We start from the raw sequence: 19,581 nt of genomic DNA, 5'->3' as shown, positions 1-19,581 counted from the left end.
CACTAATTATTGTATTTAAGAAAATATGAAATACATTTTCAGCTGATGGTTATAATTTAAGTAATTTCTAAAGAGAAACACGGCTCTGTTTATGACACTGGATTAATGTAACATTATCCAATAATTTATTGCAATGTTTTTGTTTCATTTGTTAAACATTTAATGGCATTTTGACGAGCTGTAACATTATTCAGCAGGTAAGCCACAGAGTAACAACTGCCACTGATATACAGTAATAAAGGTAAAGGTAGTGAGTGGTGCAGACCCCTTACTGCACATTTAGATTTATTAAATTTATTCTGTTAAAGGTGAATATCACGATAAGGGAAATTTCGGGATTTACAGCTATGTCAACTGTGCAGCAAATATGAAATAATGTCCTATCATTCTATTCCTTACATTTTCATCAATCCCAAACTTTTTAAGATATAAAAATCCTCAATTTCTTTTTCTGCACTTTAACAGAAAGAAAGCACACAAATAAACTGCAAATATTCATCATCACCGATACAAGCTGGTCTACCACAGCTGTGAACAGATGTTGCGATTTTCTAAACAAAATATTTTGACATGATTTGCTACACAGGGCTGGCTCAGCAATGTGACACCATCACATGAGATAAAAAAAAGTAATGTCTGCAGCAGCTGTTGTGCAATATGATCTAGAAGGCTGCAACAAACAGGATAAGACAGAAAATAGGCACATTTTCTCTTTGTGTCACACAGACCTGATATAACTCTCTTCTCCAATATTTACCGTCTTCCTATGATGAACATGTGGCAGCATACATTATTTAATCATGTTAATGTGTCCGTATAAAACATCTAGAACAAAATTGAACATAGAAAGGTAATCACTGCAATAGCAAGTTAGCTATTCATACAAAAGAGCTGATATTAGAAATGTATGCAACGGTCTAGCCTCAAATGAACAGACACAACTGTGAGCATCTGAAGTGATGTTCAGAACATTTATCAAAGCAGTGTGAAAGTTCTGAGTGTCTGAAGGCTGACCTGTCAGATAACGAAGTCATCAGGAAAAATTCAACTGAAACAAAGTGGGATCTTAACGTGATGTATGAGGATATCAAAGCTGAAAAGATGTTCCTCAATAAGTTAAACGATGGTTGACAAAATAGTCGCAGGTTTTGTCTTTTAAATTATGCTTTAAGTAATCTTAGAAACAAGAACTCACTGAGTCTTCAGCTTTGGCAAAATTAACACACAAATGCATACATATAAAGTCCAAAATGTGACCTTGAAAGAATGCCAGCTAAGCTAAGGTAAAAATACTGCAGACACAAAACACTTTGGTAAGAAAAGCAGAAAGGAAGTAACAATCACTGCGCCAAAGTCTTTGGCATTTTCAAAAGAAAAAAATTTTTTTTGGGGGTTCAAAAAAAATATATAACAGGCAAGTAAACATAGATCAGTACTAGAAGTCTGGCAAATCTCTCCGTAAAGACAGTTTTAAAGGGTATGTAGCTTTGGGGAACACTTGACTGAAGAACTGGTCGATGGATTCACACAGTAAACTCCTCAGTTTCCTTCAACAACAAGATCCACTATTGTTGCTCTTCTTCTATATCAGTTGGCTTTTTTTCTTCTCTGGGCAAACGTAAGACAAAAGTGTGTCTATCATGTTCTTGACGATGACTGGAGGTGGATGGAGGGCGTGAGGAAGGTGGTGTGCTAAACTCATTTGCCAGGCGTCCACCAGCAGAACGTTGAGTCCCTTGAACATGGATCTGAGCACCTCATCGAGCTGCAGGGAGTACCAGTCGCTGTTGTACAGGCTCACCTCTTGGTCCAGGGCTTGGAGGTTGCCTGAGCGGATCACAACGATCGTCCCCGGCGCTCGTTCAAGAAGTCTCACCAGGGCTCGCCTAATGTGACGGAGCCGTCGTATGTACACCTCCACAGGAAAGGTGCTGAAATGGGCCCAAATGCTGAGGACCACGACAGTGTTGGGACCCCCAGAGAGGCCGTCCAGCTCGTTTGAAATGTACCGCAACTCAGTGGACATGACAGTGGAGAAGCGGATGGGCGGGCCATGGCAGCGGTACTTCAAAAGAATATTATGGGTGCTGTCCACTGCCATGAAAGGCCCAACGTTTTTAGGACTGTCCAGATTAAATTCCTTTAATCCTGGGGAAGGTGAAATTAAAGGAAGTTGCAGTGGGATATACGCGATACACAAGTGTAAACATATCAGATGAAACAAAAAGACCTCACTCACCTGGTACTAAAGCAATAAGGTACTCAAACCACTGCCTGACGGTAGAGTCTCCATACATGTTGATCACCTTGTTCTTCAAACACTGAGTGATGTCAGATGATTCATTGAACTGGTCCAATGCAACGCCACTTAATGGCCGCCATGAGTCCTCGTAGTAATATCCAGACGGTGCCAGCTTAAGAGGTTCTGGTTTTATACTGCTGCTTTCTACATCTATTTCTGATAGAAAGCAAGGAATGTTGCAGAGAAAATTAAATTAATGGAATAAATCAAAGCATGTGACATGACGTACAAACTACAAATGTTACTTTGCAGGTATACCGTACCTTTCCTGGAAGGCAACACGTTGATTCTGTCGGGTCCTGAAGCGTGTATGCGAACTTTAATGTTTACACCACTAAGATAAAAGACACAGAATTGATCAGTGTAAAAACACAGTGTTAAGGTTAACTGGTGATATTCTATATTTTTGTTACTGAAAAAAGCCCAACACCAATGGTGCGTTACTTTCCAACTTCCCCAGCCAACCCTTTGCCACTCAGCCCAGTTCCTACTAAACACATACAACTTTAAAAACTGGTCAAAATGAAGTCCAAAAGTTTTCTGCATCAGAACGTTGTTTGTGGGAAAGACTCAAAATAAACTACAGTGTACATGTTCATCGGAATAAATGTTTTCAGTTTTTGGCTATTTCTGTTCTGTTGTATACAGTACAGGCCAAAAGTTTAGACACACCTTCTCATTCAATGTGTTTCTTTATTTTCATGACTATTTACATTGTAGATTCTCACTGAAGGCATCAAAACTATGAATGAACACATATGGAATTATGTACTTAACAAAAAAATGTGAAATAACTGAAAACATGTCTTATATTTTAGATTCCTCAAAGTAGCCACCCTTTGCTTTTTTGATAGCGCTGCAAATCCTTGGTGTTCTCTCAATGAGCTTCATGAGGTAGTCACCTGAAATGGTTTTCACTTCACAGGTGTGCCTTGTCAGGGTTAATTAGTGGAAGTTTTTCCCTTATTAATAAGGCTGACCTGCCAAAGGACATTCGACCCGTGCTGGACCCATAATGAGTCAGCCGTCACTCTGTGAGTAGCCTAGCATACGCTTCAGTCCATCGCGCTCCCCCTCTCTCCCTCTGTCACCCTATGTCTTTCTGTCTGTTTTTTTTTAAATTTTTTTTAAGATTTCGGCCTTTATTTTGATAGGAAAGCTGAAGACATGAAAGGGAAGAGAGAGGGGGGAATAACATGCAGGAAAGGGCCGCAGGTCGGAGTCGAACTCTACCAACTGAGCTATCCGGGCGTCCTCTTTAATCAGTCTGTTATTGTTGTGGAAAACAAGTGAAGGAACTTTCTCAGAGATATATTTTTTTTTTATATATATATCCTAGGCTATTTATTTCAGATAACTTTCATTTACATGTATGAAAAGTAATACATACATACATAATCACAATCTGTTTTAATAAAAGAGCTTGTGAAAAGTGGCTTTGACTTAAAACTGAACATTTAGCCCACTTCGTAAAAACAATACAGAGCTATCATTCAGCGTTAACGGCGACGCAAGGAAAAATTTGGGTGCACCTAAATTTTGTGCTGGTGGACCTAAATAAAAAAGTTAGGCGCACCAGTGCAACCAAGGCAAAACGTTAGTCTGGAGCCCTGGTAGGATCCTTAATCGGTCTCAGCAAGCACTGTGTAGTGTGTTGTAACGTCACCGAAACGGCGACCCTCTGTAAACGTTATGAATTCAAACATGCCAGTTTGTAATATTTTGAATTATGCTGTTCTTGTCTTTACTAAAATCAAAACTAATGAAAGGGCAGAATGCTCTTACAAATCACGAGGGAGCGATTTGACTCATGGCTAATGTAACAGACATGCTGTTGTTGATGCTGACTCACCTTTAGCATACATTACATTTATTACAAATTTAACTTTAAATTAAACGTGTGTTTAAACTTCACCTGGGGAAACTGACTTCACCTTCAGAGGCTCGGGGGCAGCTCAGTCGCTCCAGTCTTTGCTGGGATGCAGGGCCACCACACCGCAGCAGATTCGCTAAAATTGATGAATGAATAAAGTATCTATCTATCTATTTATCTGTGCGAGCCAGACTGTGCGAACGCCGCTCTGCACATTTGATGCAGGGGCGTACAGTAGCTATGTATTTGAGGGGCAGGGGGCTAAGATTACATCTACAATTATTATTTATTATTAATTAATACAAATTAATTGTTTGTTTCAATGTTTTAGGTTTGTTTTTACAAGCACAGTTTTTTGAACACCAAAGTTAGGGGGGCTGCTGGGGGGGCAAGGCCCTACAGCGGGGGGTCTGCTGCGCCCCCTTTCCCCCCGTAGCTCTACCCCTGCTTGTTAGTAAAATTAATTTATTGTTGGTTTTGGTCTAGAGAATAATACGTGACTTAGCCTTTTTCTACAACACAAATGTATGTCATATTACAACATATTTCCCTCATCCTATAATAGTACAAACCTCTGAAAAAGCAATGCTTCTTTGTTGGTGATAAGGTGTTTCAGATAGCCTCCTTTGGCGTGGTTGATTCTGGTGTCACAGCTGAGCATCTTAGGCTTGTAGCAGTACCAGGGTTCCCCTGTGTAAAGGTCTGTGTAGTTGCACAGAGGCTGGTGGTCCGGGGGCAGACACATGTTGCACACAGTAGTTTCAGACAGAAAGCCGAGGCGGAACAGGCTCTTGAAAAACACTCGATCGGGCCTTTCATCCCTCAACCGTCGCAGCACAGCAACAGCCTCGCTTGAGTGCACCAACGTAATTTCAACCTGTGCAGAACCGACCCACAGGAGCGGGAACATAGCGGAATAAAATCCATTCCTGTGGTCCAGCACTTTACCTGCTACACCTGCTCCAAGCTCCGGTGAGTGCAGCCTGGCCAAAATGAAATCCCCGCCGTAGCGCTTGGGACGACCCTGGAAGTCATGCATTTGGACGAGCGCCTCCAGCTGGTCGCCCACATGCCACTCCCTTGCTCCCTTAGTGGGAAGGATGGCGAACAGGCTGTGCATGGGGTCACTCGTCTGGCGCAGGGCAGTTGGTGTAGAGCGAGGCGGAGGCCCGGGCCAGGCGATAGAGTCCAACAGGTAACGCTCCTCCAGTTCATCTTCAGGGGACGGTTTCTGGCCCAGATGGGCACAGAAGGTGCGGTTGTGATGAAAAGTAGGGAGATTCACTGGGACGAAGGATGACTGGATCCTGCTCTGGAGCTGGTAAAGGGCTGAAATAGTGTGGCAGTTCCAGTTCTGAAGAAAAAGGGAGGAAAGTTAAGAGCTGCTGCAGAAGATGGGAACAGCAACCTATGACTGGCAGATAAAAATGCATAAAAGGGCAAATGCATGTTTAACCCCAATAGGCCTCAACCTATAATAGAGAACTGTGTCACCATATATAGTGAATGTTATCATTTGGTGAAAATGACTTAAGCTTCTTTCAACAGTGGAGTTCTTAATAACATAACATAATAATAACAATGAATTTCCACTCAGTTGCGAAGAAAGGTTCTGTACCATAACTGTCCTGAAAGGCTAAAGTATTATTAATAAGATACATAACATGCTGTTCAAAGATAAAAGTGTAAATAAATCAGTATCCATTTCTTTTTCAAGGTAATTGAGAAAACCCATGTCTAGCCCACTTCTCTCCTTACCTCCACAGTGTGGATGTTGCGTAGCAGGAAGTAGAGACCAGACAGGGCTAGAATGAGGAAGATGAGGGTATATTTGGACAAATTTCGGCACATGTTGACTTCCTGTCTCCCATGATCAGGCCCTGTTTCACTCTATGCTGTCATACCGGCAATGATGGCATCATTTCGTCCTCAGCGACTGATGCTGCTGAATGAACTCTGTCAACGAGAAGGATGAACAAACAGAAACTAGTACTTCTTCTATTCATGTTTATAAAGAAACACATTAATACATATTATATACAACATTATACATCACCCTGTTGTCTGCCTTGGTGTTGCTTTATTCTGCCATCGCAGCAGTGTCCATAGCTCTTTCTAGTTAGTGTTAAACATTTTTGTGTAATTGTTAAGAGTTCTGCCTTCTTTAAAGAAATAACCAAAATTCAATTCGAATTTCACTCCATTTCCTTTCCCTGCTCTTCTCTGTATCTCTGTCACTTGTGTCTCGCTCACACACACACACACACACACACACACACACACACACACACACACACACACACAGCTCCTCCCACCGTGCACACAGTGTCTGTCTCCATAAAGGAGAGTAGACGGCTGGTAAAATTCAAAAGTTCACAAAAGGTTGGTATATATCTCGTGAACACCTTTACACAATCACACATTCACAACCACCGACCCGACTCTTAGCGAACAAGCGATTGTGCCTGCTTTAGAAAGTTAACTAGTCAAACTCCTTTTTATTTTATTTATTTATTCTTTGTGAAGAAAAAATATAAAAGACTAGGCAAATACTGAAAAAAGACACAATGTAACTCCTATTCATGTAACTGTAATAATGTAACAGTTATGGTTTTGTATTTGTCCGACCAAAACATCAATAAAAATAAAAAAAAGAAAGAAAGTTAACTAGTCGCAAGTTTGCGGTAAAATGCAGTTGGGATGTCGAGGTCAAAAAACTATATGTAGCAGCTGCGAATCAAATAAATGTATTATAAATAATGTTATGTCATTTTTTTACTCTTATACTGAATGCTTCAATCCAGATGACACCCCCTCCCACCACACACAAATTGGTTTCTAATCTGTGGGAAACACTGAAACAATTATACAGGGGTCTAAATATCTCCTTGTGGCTTCCCTTTCTTAAGAAGCCTGCAAAACAGACTCCATTCTCCCCTTTAGTAGCAATTCTGCCAGCCTAGAGTTACTTACTTGGGACACATTTTGGAGAATGTACGTCATCTCTAAGCCACCCTTACCCCATCCTCTAGTTGCATTTTGTCACCCAAAAGCTTAGGACAGGAAGAGAGAATTAATTGCACACTTAAGGAAAATAAACTATGCAAACAACAGTCTTGAAGTGGCCAGATGCTCTGCATTTAGTGCTATATGTCATCAGAAGTACACAGCCGCAGGGCTACACACAAAGTGTTAATAGAGAGCTACGTCCACAGGTGCAAGCCCGTGCAAGTCAGGAGATTTTGTTTGTGAAATCACTAGATGAAGTCACTGTCTCCTAAAGGACCCTAACAAGTGCTGTTGACTGCAAGAACCGCCCAAAAGGTGGAATAAACCAGAATGGACAAGAGAACAAGAGATACCAACAGTAACGTTAAATATTCATATTTGACAAGCTGGAACCAGTGAATTTTGGACATTTTGATTTAAAGAAATGTATAATCAAAATTGTGACCTATCAAATAAACGAGTGCTCCTGTCAGAGCCCCTGACCGAAAGGCATAGGTCTGCAAAGGAACTCAAGTGGCTACCCAGCTGCTCACTGCTGCTATGTAGGCTATAGGATGCAGAGGACAAATTGCTTTTAATGCATGTAGCTATTTATAACTGCTGAGAAATGAGAATTGAGGAACCGTTAATCGGCTAACCGTTGCAGTTCAAATCCTATTTGCGGTAGTTGCGGTGAAGAAACACAACGAGGAGGTGGATAAGATAAACGAGTAACCGACACCTGGAGCAATCCTGGCATTTCCGGGGGACTGGTGGACTTCGTTGCCTCCCTCGACAGAGTACTGGAGGAGCACCTTAAGACAGCCACCGTTTTTAAAGGTGCGTCAAAAACCTTACAAAACGAGCCGTCAGTGCTGAGGCCGAGGGATCACATTCTGGAGTAAATAAAGATCGCGGATTTTATCGCCATTCAAGCCGACTGACATTTCCACCCACTGCCAGCTGGTGCTTGTTCTACGCTACATCGACGCCAACAACAACAACAACAACATCCAAGAGCACTTTTTTTGAGTTCATTACAATCCAGAATGCCACCGCAGATCGCTACAGCGCTTCTGGAGAGGCTGCACCATATTTTGCCACTCAGGAGAAAAGGGCAAAATTCCTGTACAAATAAGATCACACACACCCACATGCACAACGCAGCCCTGACCACATGTTTCTTTGTATATAGTAATTTTTTTTTCTTTCTTAATAGCATGTTTGCTATTTACTCTACATGTGTTGTGGAATATTTGCTTGAAAAATTACTCAAAGTTGTTGCAGCTAATACTTTTTATTCAATCAACTAATTAATTAATCATAGTTTCATTTAACTGTGTAGTAACATTTGTCTTGATCATAAAGCACTGGAGTTGAAAATTAGCATCTGCTATAAACTTTTTATGCAGCACTTCAGTGACAAGCTTTGTTTTGACACTATATGTCTGTTTGCATTGTCCCTGTAAATAATAAATAAAATAAAAGAAATGTTCCATTAAGTTTTGTCATATTCTTTATTATACATATTTCATACAGTGTAATGTTTACTAGAAATATTAAGTACATTTATATTATTTGATGTTATTGTATGTATATAGTCCACTGTCCATTCTGTTCTGATGGTGGGCCTCTTGCGTTGCAAGGTGTAGATGTTTTTTTGTGTAAGAATGCCTAAACCTTTGAATATTGGCATTAAATAACTACTGACTATTTCACAGAGCAATGGTATCCTGCAGATTGTGTTAAATTGTGTTGGGGTGGCTACTGAAACTGACTGATTATGGCACAGCCCCACCTAGGATATTTTTCTGCCCCTAAAGGTCTGAGCCTAGAATCGCCCCTGGTCACTGATGACTGTAAACATCCCTCCGGTTCCCATTTTAAGGCGATCAAGACATCAGTAACGTTCAGATTAATAACGGTCAACTGCTGCTATCACATAAGCGACTGCAACGGCAAAAACAAAGAAACGGAAGGATATAATAATAACGCCACTCAATAATACATGGGTGACATTTCTAATATCATGTATACAGCCATGTTAGCTAACGTTAACACCGGTGATGCAGACGTTTTAACCGTATAATGCTCCCCTACTTACACATTACGTCGACAGGTTAGCATGGTGTGGGACCGTTAGACAGCCGGAGGAGGGTGATGAGTCTAACAGCTGGCCGGAGGAGAAGAGACAGCAGCGGCAAGCGTGGCATATCAGAGGTAGTAGACAGGAACGTCCTGAGCTCCCAGTAATACTGATGGGAAGGGAGGAAAACAGGACCGGGGGGAGGGGGGCTTTATGGGTGGATCAGTCTTGCTGTGCTGCGTCCTCTGGTGGTCAGTTATTTAAAAAAGAGGAATTAAATCCTTGAAGCCACTCAAAGTTAATGTATGGAGCAGTTTCTCCCTCTCCACACAGCCAAAATACATACAGAAGATTAGAATAATTAAAACTCTTTCAGTACAACCTCCTGTTATCATGCTGTAATGACCTGGAAACAGTGGTGGAGAGTAGCGAAGATAAACGTGTACTTTAGTTCTTCACTACTTGGGTATTTCCATTTTATGCCACTTACTTCTACTTCACTACATTCCGGCGAGAAATATTATACTTTTCACAGCTTTAGTTACCGTTAGTTTTCAAATTAAGGTTTTTACATACAAAACATATGCTCAGTTTATCAAATATGATCCACTGTTTCAGATGAAACCGGTAATTTCCAACCAGGGGTTCTTGTGCCCTGATGGTGCTTCAGAATCAGAAACAGAATCAGAAATACTTTAATAATCCCAGGGGGAAATTATTTTTGTCACCACTCCAGGTATACAAACAACAAATAAAAACAACATATATTATCAATACTTTTAACATATATAATAAAAACAAATATACAGTAATAATATATAAAATATGAAATGTACAGTGTTAATGTGCAAATAGTGCAATAAAAAAGAGAAATGAATGTCTATGTTTGAGATGACAGCTAATACTTGGAAACATTGTGAAGTAGCTCACTAATTAGATTTTTTTTTTTAAATAGAAATTATTTGCTTAAAATAATATATCAGCTGTAACACCTGAAGTTTAAACAGGTAGTTAAAATATACCAAATTTGAGCCTTTATTACCATGCAGCTCAAGTTAAAAGCATTTTAGTTTTGATGAATAATAAAATGAATCCTAAATGGAAATCTATTGAGAACAAATTGGTAGACTCCCCCACCTCTCTAATTTTCTCAGGGCAAACTGCAGAAAGGGTCAAACATTTGAATCACTCTATTTACCATACATGGAAGAGCTGGAAAAGATTAGGTAAAATTATGAAAATAAAATCAACTGATACAGTTTGCCTGATGGAAATTAGTCAGGATCCAGACTTCGCTCCAAATCATATGGATGAGACTTTCAGCATATGGGAAACTAAAGGACTTACAAGATTCCATAAAACGTTCAAAGACCATGTAGTTGATACATTCGAAAATGTATCTAAGGATTATAACCTCCCAAGTAATCATTTTTTTAGATACCTCCAAGTAAGGAGTTATATAACAACAAACATACAGTCTTTTCAAGACCTTAGTCCTACCGTGGAGCATATCTTGAAAGTCTATGACAAGTCGAGCTTTAAAAATGTAACGGGACAAATTTATAATATTTTAAATAAAAACAATGATAATCAAATTAATAATACTTTAAACTCTTGGGAGAAAGATATTGGAATAACAGTGACTGAAGAGGAGTGGAGTCAGGCATGTACAAATGTTTTCTGTTATGTAAAGTCCCCCTATTGGCAGGAATATGCATGGAAACTATTGGTTTGATTTTTTATAACACCCCTGAAAATTGGTAAATACACAAACCAAATACAATACTGTTGGAGAGAGTGTGGTGAATGTAAAGTTGACCTGGTTCACGTCCTCTATACATGCTCAAAAATCCAGCCATATTGGGTTAATGAGTTGGAATTAATGAAGCAAATCTGTGGTCAAAATACTAATTTTGAACAATTACATGTCATGCTTGGCATACAGCCGAAAGGTTTAAACAAAGAAAATTATTATATCTTCTGGGTGTTGAGAATTACTGCCATTAAACAAATAACTCGAGGTTGGAAGGTTAGATAAATGGATTGAGGTTGTAGAAAACTTGAAATGATAACGCATAAGATGAGAGGTAAAATGAAGTTATTCAAGAAGAGATGGTTCGCATATGCTAACCAAATGCATTGAAAAACAAAAACCAAGCATGGATTTGGACCTGTGTAGATGAGGCATGGATGTAATCTCTGTGACATATGACGCAACCATATGGAAATTTGTATGTCTGTATGTAAACATGTATAGGGATGTATGTATGTATGCATATGCGTGGGTATATATGAATATATGGGTGCATATATGATGTACGTCTGGGAGTGTATGTATGTATATATATGTAAGTAGGTATGTATGAGTGTGTGTAGACATATATATTTCCTTCTGTTAATTATTTATTTTGATATTTTTTCCATTTTTAATTCATTGTAAACATTTATTTTTTATTTTTTTTCCCCCACTGGGCGTGAAGGAGGGGAAGGGAAGGGGAAAAAAAGGGAAAAAATATATATATTGTGTCAATTCTGATATGTTAATTGTATGATTGTAATATGAACAACGTCACTTTTTACCCTTTGCTTTTTTATTAATAAGGGAAACAATTCCACTAATTAACCCTGACAAGGCACACCTGTGAAGTGAAAACCATTTCAGGTGACTACCTCATGAAGCTCATTGAGAGAACACCAAGGGTTTGCAGAGTTATCAAAAAAGGAAAGGGTGGCTTCTTTAAAGAATCTAAAATATAAGACATGTTTTCAGTTATTTCACACTTTTTTGTTAAGTACATAATTCCATATGTGTTCATTCATAGTTTTGATGCCTTCAGTGAGAATCTACAATGTAAATAGTCATGAAAATAAAGAAACGCATTGAATGAGAAGGTGTGTCCAAACTTTTGGCCTGTACTGTATGTATATATATATATATATATATATATATATATATATATATATACATACAGCAGCGGCCGCGGGTTCGACTCCGACCTGCGGCCCTTTGCTGCATATCATTCCCCCCCTCTCTCCCCTTTCATGTCTTCATCTGTCCTGTGAAAATAAAGTCCTAAAAATGACCCCCCCCAAAAAGAATAATGATCCAATAATATAAAAGTATATTACTGACAGTAGCCACTCTGCATTATGAGTACTTTTACTTTAATATTTTAAGTACATTTTGTTGCTTATACTTCTGTGATATTTTAAATGCAGAACTTTGATTGTAATATAGTATTTTTATACTGAGGCATTACTTTGTTTCCACGACTGCTTGGCAACAACTCATGAATATGAACCAGGCCATACAATACCAAAATGTTTCACCAATTATGTGTTGTGGTTATAAACATTGTGTCCATTAATAAATTATTTTAGTGACAGAATTTTGTGTATGTAATATATCTTCTTTACAGAACAAAGGTTGACTTGTCATAGCATGAAAAGCATGTGTGTCATCAACCATCATTTCTATATGAAACCAAATAACAATAATTGGAAAACGATAATTGCAGATATATTTAAAATGTTTTGCTACAACATTCTCAGGTGATGTGATCTAAAGTTGATAAAAAAAAAACAGTATTAACACTGTATGGGATAATTGATAATATGCTTGTTGTTTCATGTATGTATGTATGTATGTATGTATGTATGTATGTATGTATGTATGTATATATATTACACAGTATCTCACAAAAGTGAGTACATCCCTCACATTTTAGTAAATATTTCATTATATCTTTTAATGGGACAACACTGAAGAAATGACACTTTGCTACAATGTAAAGTATTAAGTTTACAGCTTGTATAACAGTGTAAATGTGCAGTCCCCTCAAAATAACTCAACATACAGCCATTAATGTCTAAACCGCTGGCAACAAAAGTGAGTATACCCCTATGTTAAATTCCCATAGAGGCAGGCAGATTTTTATTTTTAAAGGCCAGTTATTTCATGGATCCAGGATACTATGCATCCTGATAAAGTTCCCTTGGCCTTTGGAATTAAAATAGCCCCACATCATCACATACCCTTCACCATACCTAGAGATTGGCATGGGTTACTTTCCATAAAATCATCTCTCAATGCAAATCAAACCAGCTATTAGGCTAAGTGACATAAAACCATGCCAATCTCTAGGTATGGTGAAGGGCGTATGATGATGTGGGGCTATTTTAATTCCAAAGACCAAGGGAACTTTATCAGGATGCATAGTATCCTGAATGCAATAACTGGCGCTTTAAAAATAAAAATTCTGCCTGCCTCTTGGGAATTTAACATAGGAGTGTACTCACTTTTGTTGCCAGCGTTGGATTATTAACTGGCGTATGTCGAGTTATTTTGAGGGGACATACATAACTTTAAAAAAAAAATATATCAGAGTGTAATTTCTTCAAAAGATGAATGAAATATTTACTAAAATGTGAGGGGTGTACTCACTATATATATATCTATCTATCTATCTATCTATCTATCTATCTATCTATCTATCTATGCGCACACACACACACACACACACACACACACACACACACACACACACACACACACACACACACACACACACACACACACACACACACACACACACACACACACACACACACACACACACACACACACACAGTATGTGGTTACAAGTGCACTATGTTCAGCACATCAACTCCTTACATATATTTAACGCAGGGGATATTGATAAAGAGAATAGAACATACCATATCTGGTCCTTTGCTCAGTAGAGGTAGCAACCTATTCACTGTATTTCATCATTAAATAATTTATTTAAAGTTACTAATACCTTCTGAAGCTACATCACAATCATTGTCTTTACACAGAGAGGAAAATGTCCATTAAAGAACCGAACAGATCAAAGTAGTGACGTATAAAAAAAACTTGAGTTACATTCACAGTAAGGTGTTGTTTTCAAGCCTGTCCTGGAATCAGTCTTGATAAACAAATGAAACTAAGTGCACTGCTATTTGAGATCTGGGTCAGTAATCAAGATAAGTGCAGTTGTCAGACAACGTTTTAAGAGCAACGCATCCTGATCCTACAGTCAGGGCCAATTTAAACACACTCAGTAGTTCCCTACCGGTGTCTATTTGGTGTAGATACTCAGACAAGGCCAGGAGTGGTTTCCTCTGTTCTTTGCACTTCTCATTGGTTGTTTGCTGCCTTCTGCGGGGGGGAGTTGGACTGTGCTGTTTTGCTGGGTGATACTGGTGAGGAGGGCTGTGGCGTTTCTGTTTTATCACTGATCACCTCCTCAGCCTCCTCCTCCCGCTGCTGTACAGAGGAGAGGTACTGCTCCAACAGGCTGCAGTCTGCGCTGTCCACACCATCGCTAGCACCAGCGAAGCCGCTACAAACAGGACTCAGTGTTTGCACCGTCTTCAGAGAGTCTGCTGTCCCACTGCTCAGGAAGCTATCCTCCTGCGCTGCCTGCTGATCACTTGTTGACTGGAAACCGGAGTCTGGGAACAAGACGTCTGTGCAGGGTGGGTACGTCGTGCTGGATGAAACAGGTGGGGCAGCCTCACAAAGTCCAGAAGCTGAGATCTGAGCCGGGGTGACAGCCTTACTAATGCTAGCCAGATGCTGCTCCACAGACTGCTTCCACAGCTGCATAGACTGGAGCTACAAGGAAAACATGGGAACATTTTTAAACTAATGAGGAAGCCATGTTAAATGTTGCAAGCCAATTTTAAGGTGTATTGTCTCCGGATATTTTTATAGCAATGCTAGCAACATGATGGCAATGTTCGTCTGATTGTCTGTCGGTCGATTAGTCGGTCGGCCCACCACTTGCTCCTGACTAAAATATCTCAACTACTATTAGGTGGATTGCCACGATAAATGACCACTTCAATCACTGACCTGTTTCCACAGAAACTTTACAGCTTCTTCCTGAACCAGCCTTTGTAACCTCTCTTCTTCATACTGCTGCTGCACCCTGCAAACAAATCCCATTTTACCTATTAGCAATCATTGTAAATATGAGCAAATATGTATATATCTATAACAATATGTAATATTTGTTAAAGTACAACCATTCTCATACCATAAGTAAAATAGAAAATAAACGATGCTGATGGTCAGTCACTTACATGTCCAACTTTCCAGACAGGGAGATGATGTGTTCTTGCATCCTGCGCAGGCGGATTTCACTGCGCACCTCTTTGGCCATGGGGTGACAACACCGAGTGTGCTGTCCCCTCCACCATGACTGTATTTTAACTGCTGCCCTGTCTGCTTCCATCAAACTTGATTTACTGGCACACATAGCAACTTCTTCCTGCTTGGAGGCTTCTTTCATCTCTGCCTTACCTAAGTCAGAGGATGTTTCCAGTTGATTTTGTGGTGTGCTAACTCTGACGTCCAGGGATCCGGCTGTTGTGGCTGCACCAGAAATAACTTCTTCTTCAAGAACTCTCTCTTGCTTTTCCACTGGGGGTAAATTATGTGTCTTGCTTGTTTTGTGATTTTTGGGCTGTGCTGGCCGCTTTGGAGCTAGGGAATCAGGTTCAAAGGTCTCTGTCTCGTCCTCGCTGTCCGAGTGGGTTGTTTGTGGCTCCAGATCAGATGTAAAGGGGAGAAAGGTGGACTCTGACGAAAGCATGCTGCCATTGAGTTTCTCCTCATCTGTCTGCACATCCTCCAAGTAGATGTGCTCTTCTCTGAGCCTTGGGCTGCGGACTACCGGCAATGATGAGTGGGAAGAATCACAGCTCACCCAGGTGTTAAACTGCACGACTGGTTCTGCACAAAAGTAGACACCCCAAACTGTTTAACTTGTTAAAAAAAAAGGATGCTCTGCATCACAACTACTTGTAAAGAGAAACAATAAAAACTGATGCACCGGAACTGCCCCATAGAGACAAAAAGATGCCCTCTTACCTGCCTCCAGGACTGAGGGAGCAGCAGCTGGTTGCTTTACCTCTCTGGCTCCCCCCTGTGGGACTGGATGTGAAGGACTGTGCCTCTCCACATCTAGCTGAGTTGGACGAGGAGGGCTGGGGCAGCCTCCTTGGGTCTCCTCTAACAGCTGCCTTTGATGAAACCTGAGAGACAAAAATGTCAGTGTAAGCATGGGGTCATTCAAGTTAATATTTTCTATTAAGAAGGATGTATGGCAGAGTTATCATGGCCGTGAAGTGATTATTGGAGGACAGTCTTTGGCGTCTCTGTGGCGTCATGTTTTTTGAGCTTCATGTTGCAAGGCAGTACTGCTAAATTCAGATTTATACCTCTGTTTACTGAGGATCTTCTCCAGTTTGGCGTCTTCTGCCGTCTCCAGGGCCGGTGATGATGTCAGAGGGCAAACAGTGGCCAGGTATTGAACCAGCTGAACATGCTGACCTGGTCGATATGTACGTCCTTTTCCCTGACTGTAGAGCCACTCTGCTTTGAGACTGTAATCGTGACAATTATACACAATAAATGAGAGATTCAAACATTTAGACAGAATTCCTGCATTAATCTTAACTAGCAAATTGTAGCAGCATAGGAATGTACAGACCCTTCTTTCTGTGACACTACATAGCCATCCAGGACCTTCAGGCTCAGACACCAACTCATGACATATGGTCGATAATCAAAACCTGGCAGGGAGGGGGTGGCCATAACACAAGGGTTGCTCATAATGGACAGCTGCTCCAGTTCATGGAGAGGTGCCAGGTATGACGCCTATGGAATAATTAGAAGAAAGTCGGTCAACGATACTTAGCCTCTATAGAATTTAAAAGGAGATTAGTGCTGCTGTATCAAGTGAGGGGAACGATAATTACTTCATTAAGATCCCTTATCTCATTTTCTGCCAGGGAGAGAATGGATAAATGTGCAGGTAGGTGAGCAGGCACAGTACGAAGTGTTGTAATGCTGTTTCCATGGAGTAATAGTGTCTGCAATATTGACAGAAAATGCATTAAAGATACATAAAAGAAAATTGACAAAATAACTGAACATTATTAAATAATATATTTTTTTTTTATGCTAAACTTTTGACCTTGGACGCTCCAGTGCTCACCTTTAATGCCACCAGTTTGGTCACATCCCCAATGGTAGATATGTTATTGTCAGACAGATCCAAGTGTTGAAGGGAAACACAGTTGTTGAGTTGCTCAATGACCTGTGTAAAAGAGTGTACAGTCAGTTAAAATATTAACACACATGCTGAAACAATAGTTTAATCTATGCAATTACTTTTTTTTTTATAAATAACTTAGATATGATCTGTAAAGTATGTAAGAATATCTCTTCTCCTCACCTTAATATTGTTCCCAGACAGGTTGAGCCATTTGAGGTGCGGCAGATCTCTTAGCCCCTCGATGTATCCAATACTGTTATTGGGAAGATTCAGGACTGTCAACTCTGTTAGCCGAGACACGCCCATCATTCTCACCAGACGGTTACTGGCTACAGATAGCTTAAGGGAAAAAGACAAAGATTTACCGAAAGGCATTAAATCAAGACCATATGCAGGCACAGAGTCATCAGTGACTATGCTAGAAGTCTGCAAAGAGAGGGAAAACCAGGAAAGCGTTTAACCACCTGCTGAAGGCCTGGGCTCCTTTCCAGGTGGTCCAGTTTCATTATGTGGTTACGGTCCAGGATGAGAGTGTGAGTGTCCTCGGAGCAGGTGAAACTCGGATCCAGCTTTTGCATACCCCGGGCTGAAAGGTCCACCACAGGTCCTTGTAGGAGCAAAAAAAGGTGGAGATAAAACAGACTGATAAACTACACCAACTGTTCTTTTGCTAATCACCACGGCTACATGCAGTAAAGCATATATACGGTATACACCTGCAGTAAAGCTTGGGGCAGACACTCAGCCAAATTCACACATAAAAGGTCCGCTTAATGTGATTAGGGTTATTCTGAGTTAGGCAGCTTAATAGAGGTGTGAATCTTCACTGATCTCCCGATTTGATTTCGATTACAATTATCATGTCAGCTATTCAATTCGATTCGATATCTCGATGCATCACGATGCGTCAAATAAATGTTTCTATTAAAGCCATATAGGACATTTAATTCAAAGCATTTCAAGCTTCAAAAACAAAACATTCTGCTTGGCTCGAATACTAAATAAATTGGATACATCAAACTACAGCACTGAGCACATGGCACTTCCTGAATGTGCAAAACATAACAGAATATGTAAACAGAAATGTTGTTAGGCCTACATTAAATTGTAAACAGAAATAATCTATTATGAGCCTGCAGATTATCGATGCAGCATCGTCCATGTCCACGATTCGATGCATCGATTATTTGATTAATTTCAACACCTTTACTGCTGGAGACTTCAAATAAACAAAAAAAAACCTGTGTTATAAACTGGAGGCATGGAGTTTGAAAAACGAGGGCATTCACCAGAGACTAATGAATGATGCTACTAAGTTGCATTATTACATTTGTAGGATACAGCGATTTTGAAGCTGGTACAGAGCTTAAAACTCAGGATAAGCCCAGGTTGCACTGATTTTGTTTTAATCTGTCTCTGCAAGTCCTCCAACTTTATGAAAGTCTAACACTAAATCACTGCAGTAACCCTTTAAGAAAGGAGTACTAGAGAAGACAAGAGAAGGACAAAGCAACCACTTTTGGTCGGACGGTAGAGCTAACGTTACTTCTATTTAAATATCTGCCAAGTAACAAAAGACAATACCTTTCACTAACTAACGTTAACGTTACCTGGACAACTTGCAGAATATCAACACAACACAACACGAGTTGGTCTGATATTTAAGTTTTGTTAAACTTTGCTACAAGGTAATTTATAAATCTGAAGCCATAGGACTGACATCGGATGTATTGATCTGCATCCTCTGACACACTTGATGTTTGTAGCTAATGTCATCTAACGGCAGTTAGGTGATGTATGCTAGCTTACGTTAGCTAGCTAGCTAGCTAGCTGGTAATGAACATTCTCACTACGGCTACCAATACACAAAAATGGACCATCGTTGTCTGTCTGACCAAGACAACCATAGAGCCACTTACCAGCATTTGTATCGAACTGTAAATCTGATACACCCATCCTGTCGCCTTAGGCAACACCTAGCTAACGTTAGCTAACAACTCTACTTGCGACAGACTGTTGTGTGAAGATGTAGCTAGCTAACGTTTGCGTCTGTCGCTTGTCCAACGGCTACACCAGGGAGGTTGTGGGAAATGTAGTTCAAACAGACTGTCTCGCTCATTACTGAGTGGCATCATGTGTCTTGAAAAGACTACAATTCTCGTCATTTCTTACCGCCAGCCAGGTTGTAATAAATAAATTATAACCTAGCTAACAAAGTTAATGGTAAAAAAATACAATTCCT

The 19,581-nt window shown here is 40.0% G+C and overlaps 2 protein-coding genes across 3 annotated transcripts; both read right to left on the bottom strand.

Annotated features, from left to right (window-relative positions):
- Nucleotides 1–86: 86 nt before the first annotated feature.
- nxpe3 (neurexophilin and PC-esterase domain family, member 3) lies at nt 87–9,957 on the bottom strand. Of its 2 annotated transcripts, none has more exons than XM_039818904.1 (6): nt 9,268–9,957; nt 5,934–6,131; nt 4,748–5,529; nt 2,566–2,636; nt 2,240–2,458; nt 87–2,148 (listed from the first exon to the last, which is right to left on the bottom strand). In XM_039818904.1, exons 2-6 carry the CDS (start codon nt 6,024–6,026, stop codon nt 1,583–1,585), a joined length of 1,731 nt encoding a protein of 576 aa, XP_039674838.1. In that variant the 5' UTR covers nt 6,027–6,131; nt 9,268–9,957; the 3' UTR covers nt 87–1,582. The 2 variants fall into 2 exon arrangements, with proteins under 2 accessions (XP_039674838.1, XP_039674839.1); XM_039818905.1 differs by lacking the exon at nt 9,268–9,957 and adding an exon at nt 7,823–8,308.
- Nucleotides 9,958–14,014: 4,057 nt separating this feature from the next.
- cep97 (centrosomal protein 97) lies at nt 14,015–19,414 on the bottom strand. The gene is made up of 11 exons (XM_039818901.1): nt 19,259–19,414; nt 17,804–17,946; nt 17,520–17,678; nt 17,280–17,381; nt 17,041–17,154; nt 16,773–16,939; nt 16,501–16,665; nt 16,151–16,314; nt 15,361–16,012; nt 15,131–15,206; nt 14,015–14,890 (listed from the first exon to the last, which is right to left on the bottom strand). The coding sequence occupies exons 1-11, from the start codon at nt 19,293–19,295 to the stop codon at nt 14,411–14,413; spliced, it is 2,259 nt and encodes a 752-aa protein (XP_039674835.1). The 5' UTR covers nt 19,296–19,414; the 3' UTR covers nt 14,015–14,410.
- Between the last annotated feature and the right edge of the window lie 167 nt (nt 19,415–19,581).

Source organism: Perca fluviatilis, chromosome 12 (assembly GCF_010015445.1).
Source record: "Perca fluviatilis chromosome 12, GENO_Pfluv_1.0, whole genome shotgun sequence".
In the NCBI taxonomy this organism is placed as follows: Eukaryota; Metazoa; Chordata; class Actinopteri; order Perciformes; family Percidae; genus Perca; species Perca fluviatilis.
This window is presented reverse-complemented; position numbering and strand designations above follow the sequence as displayed.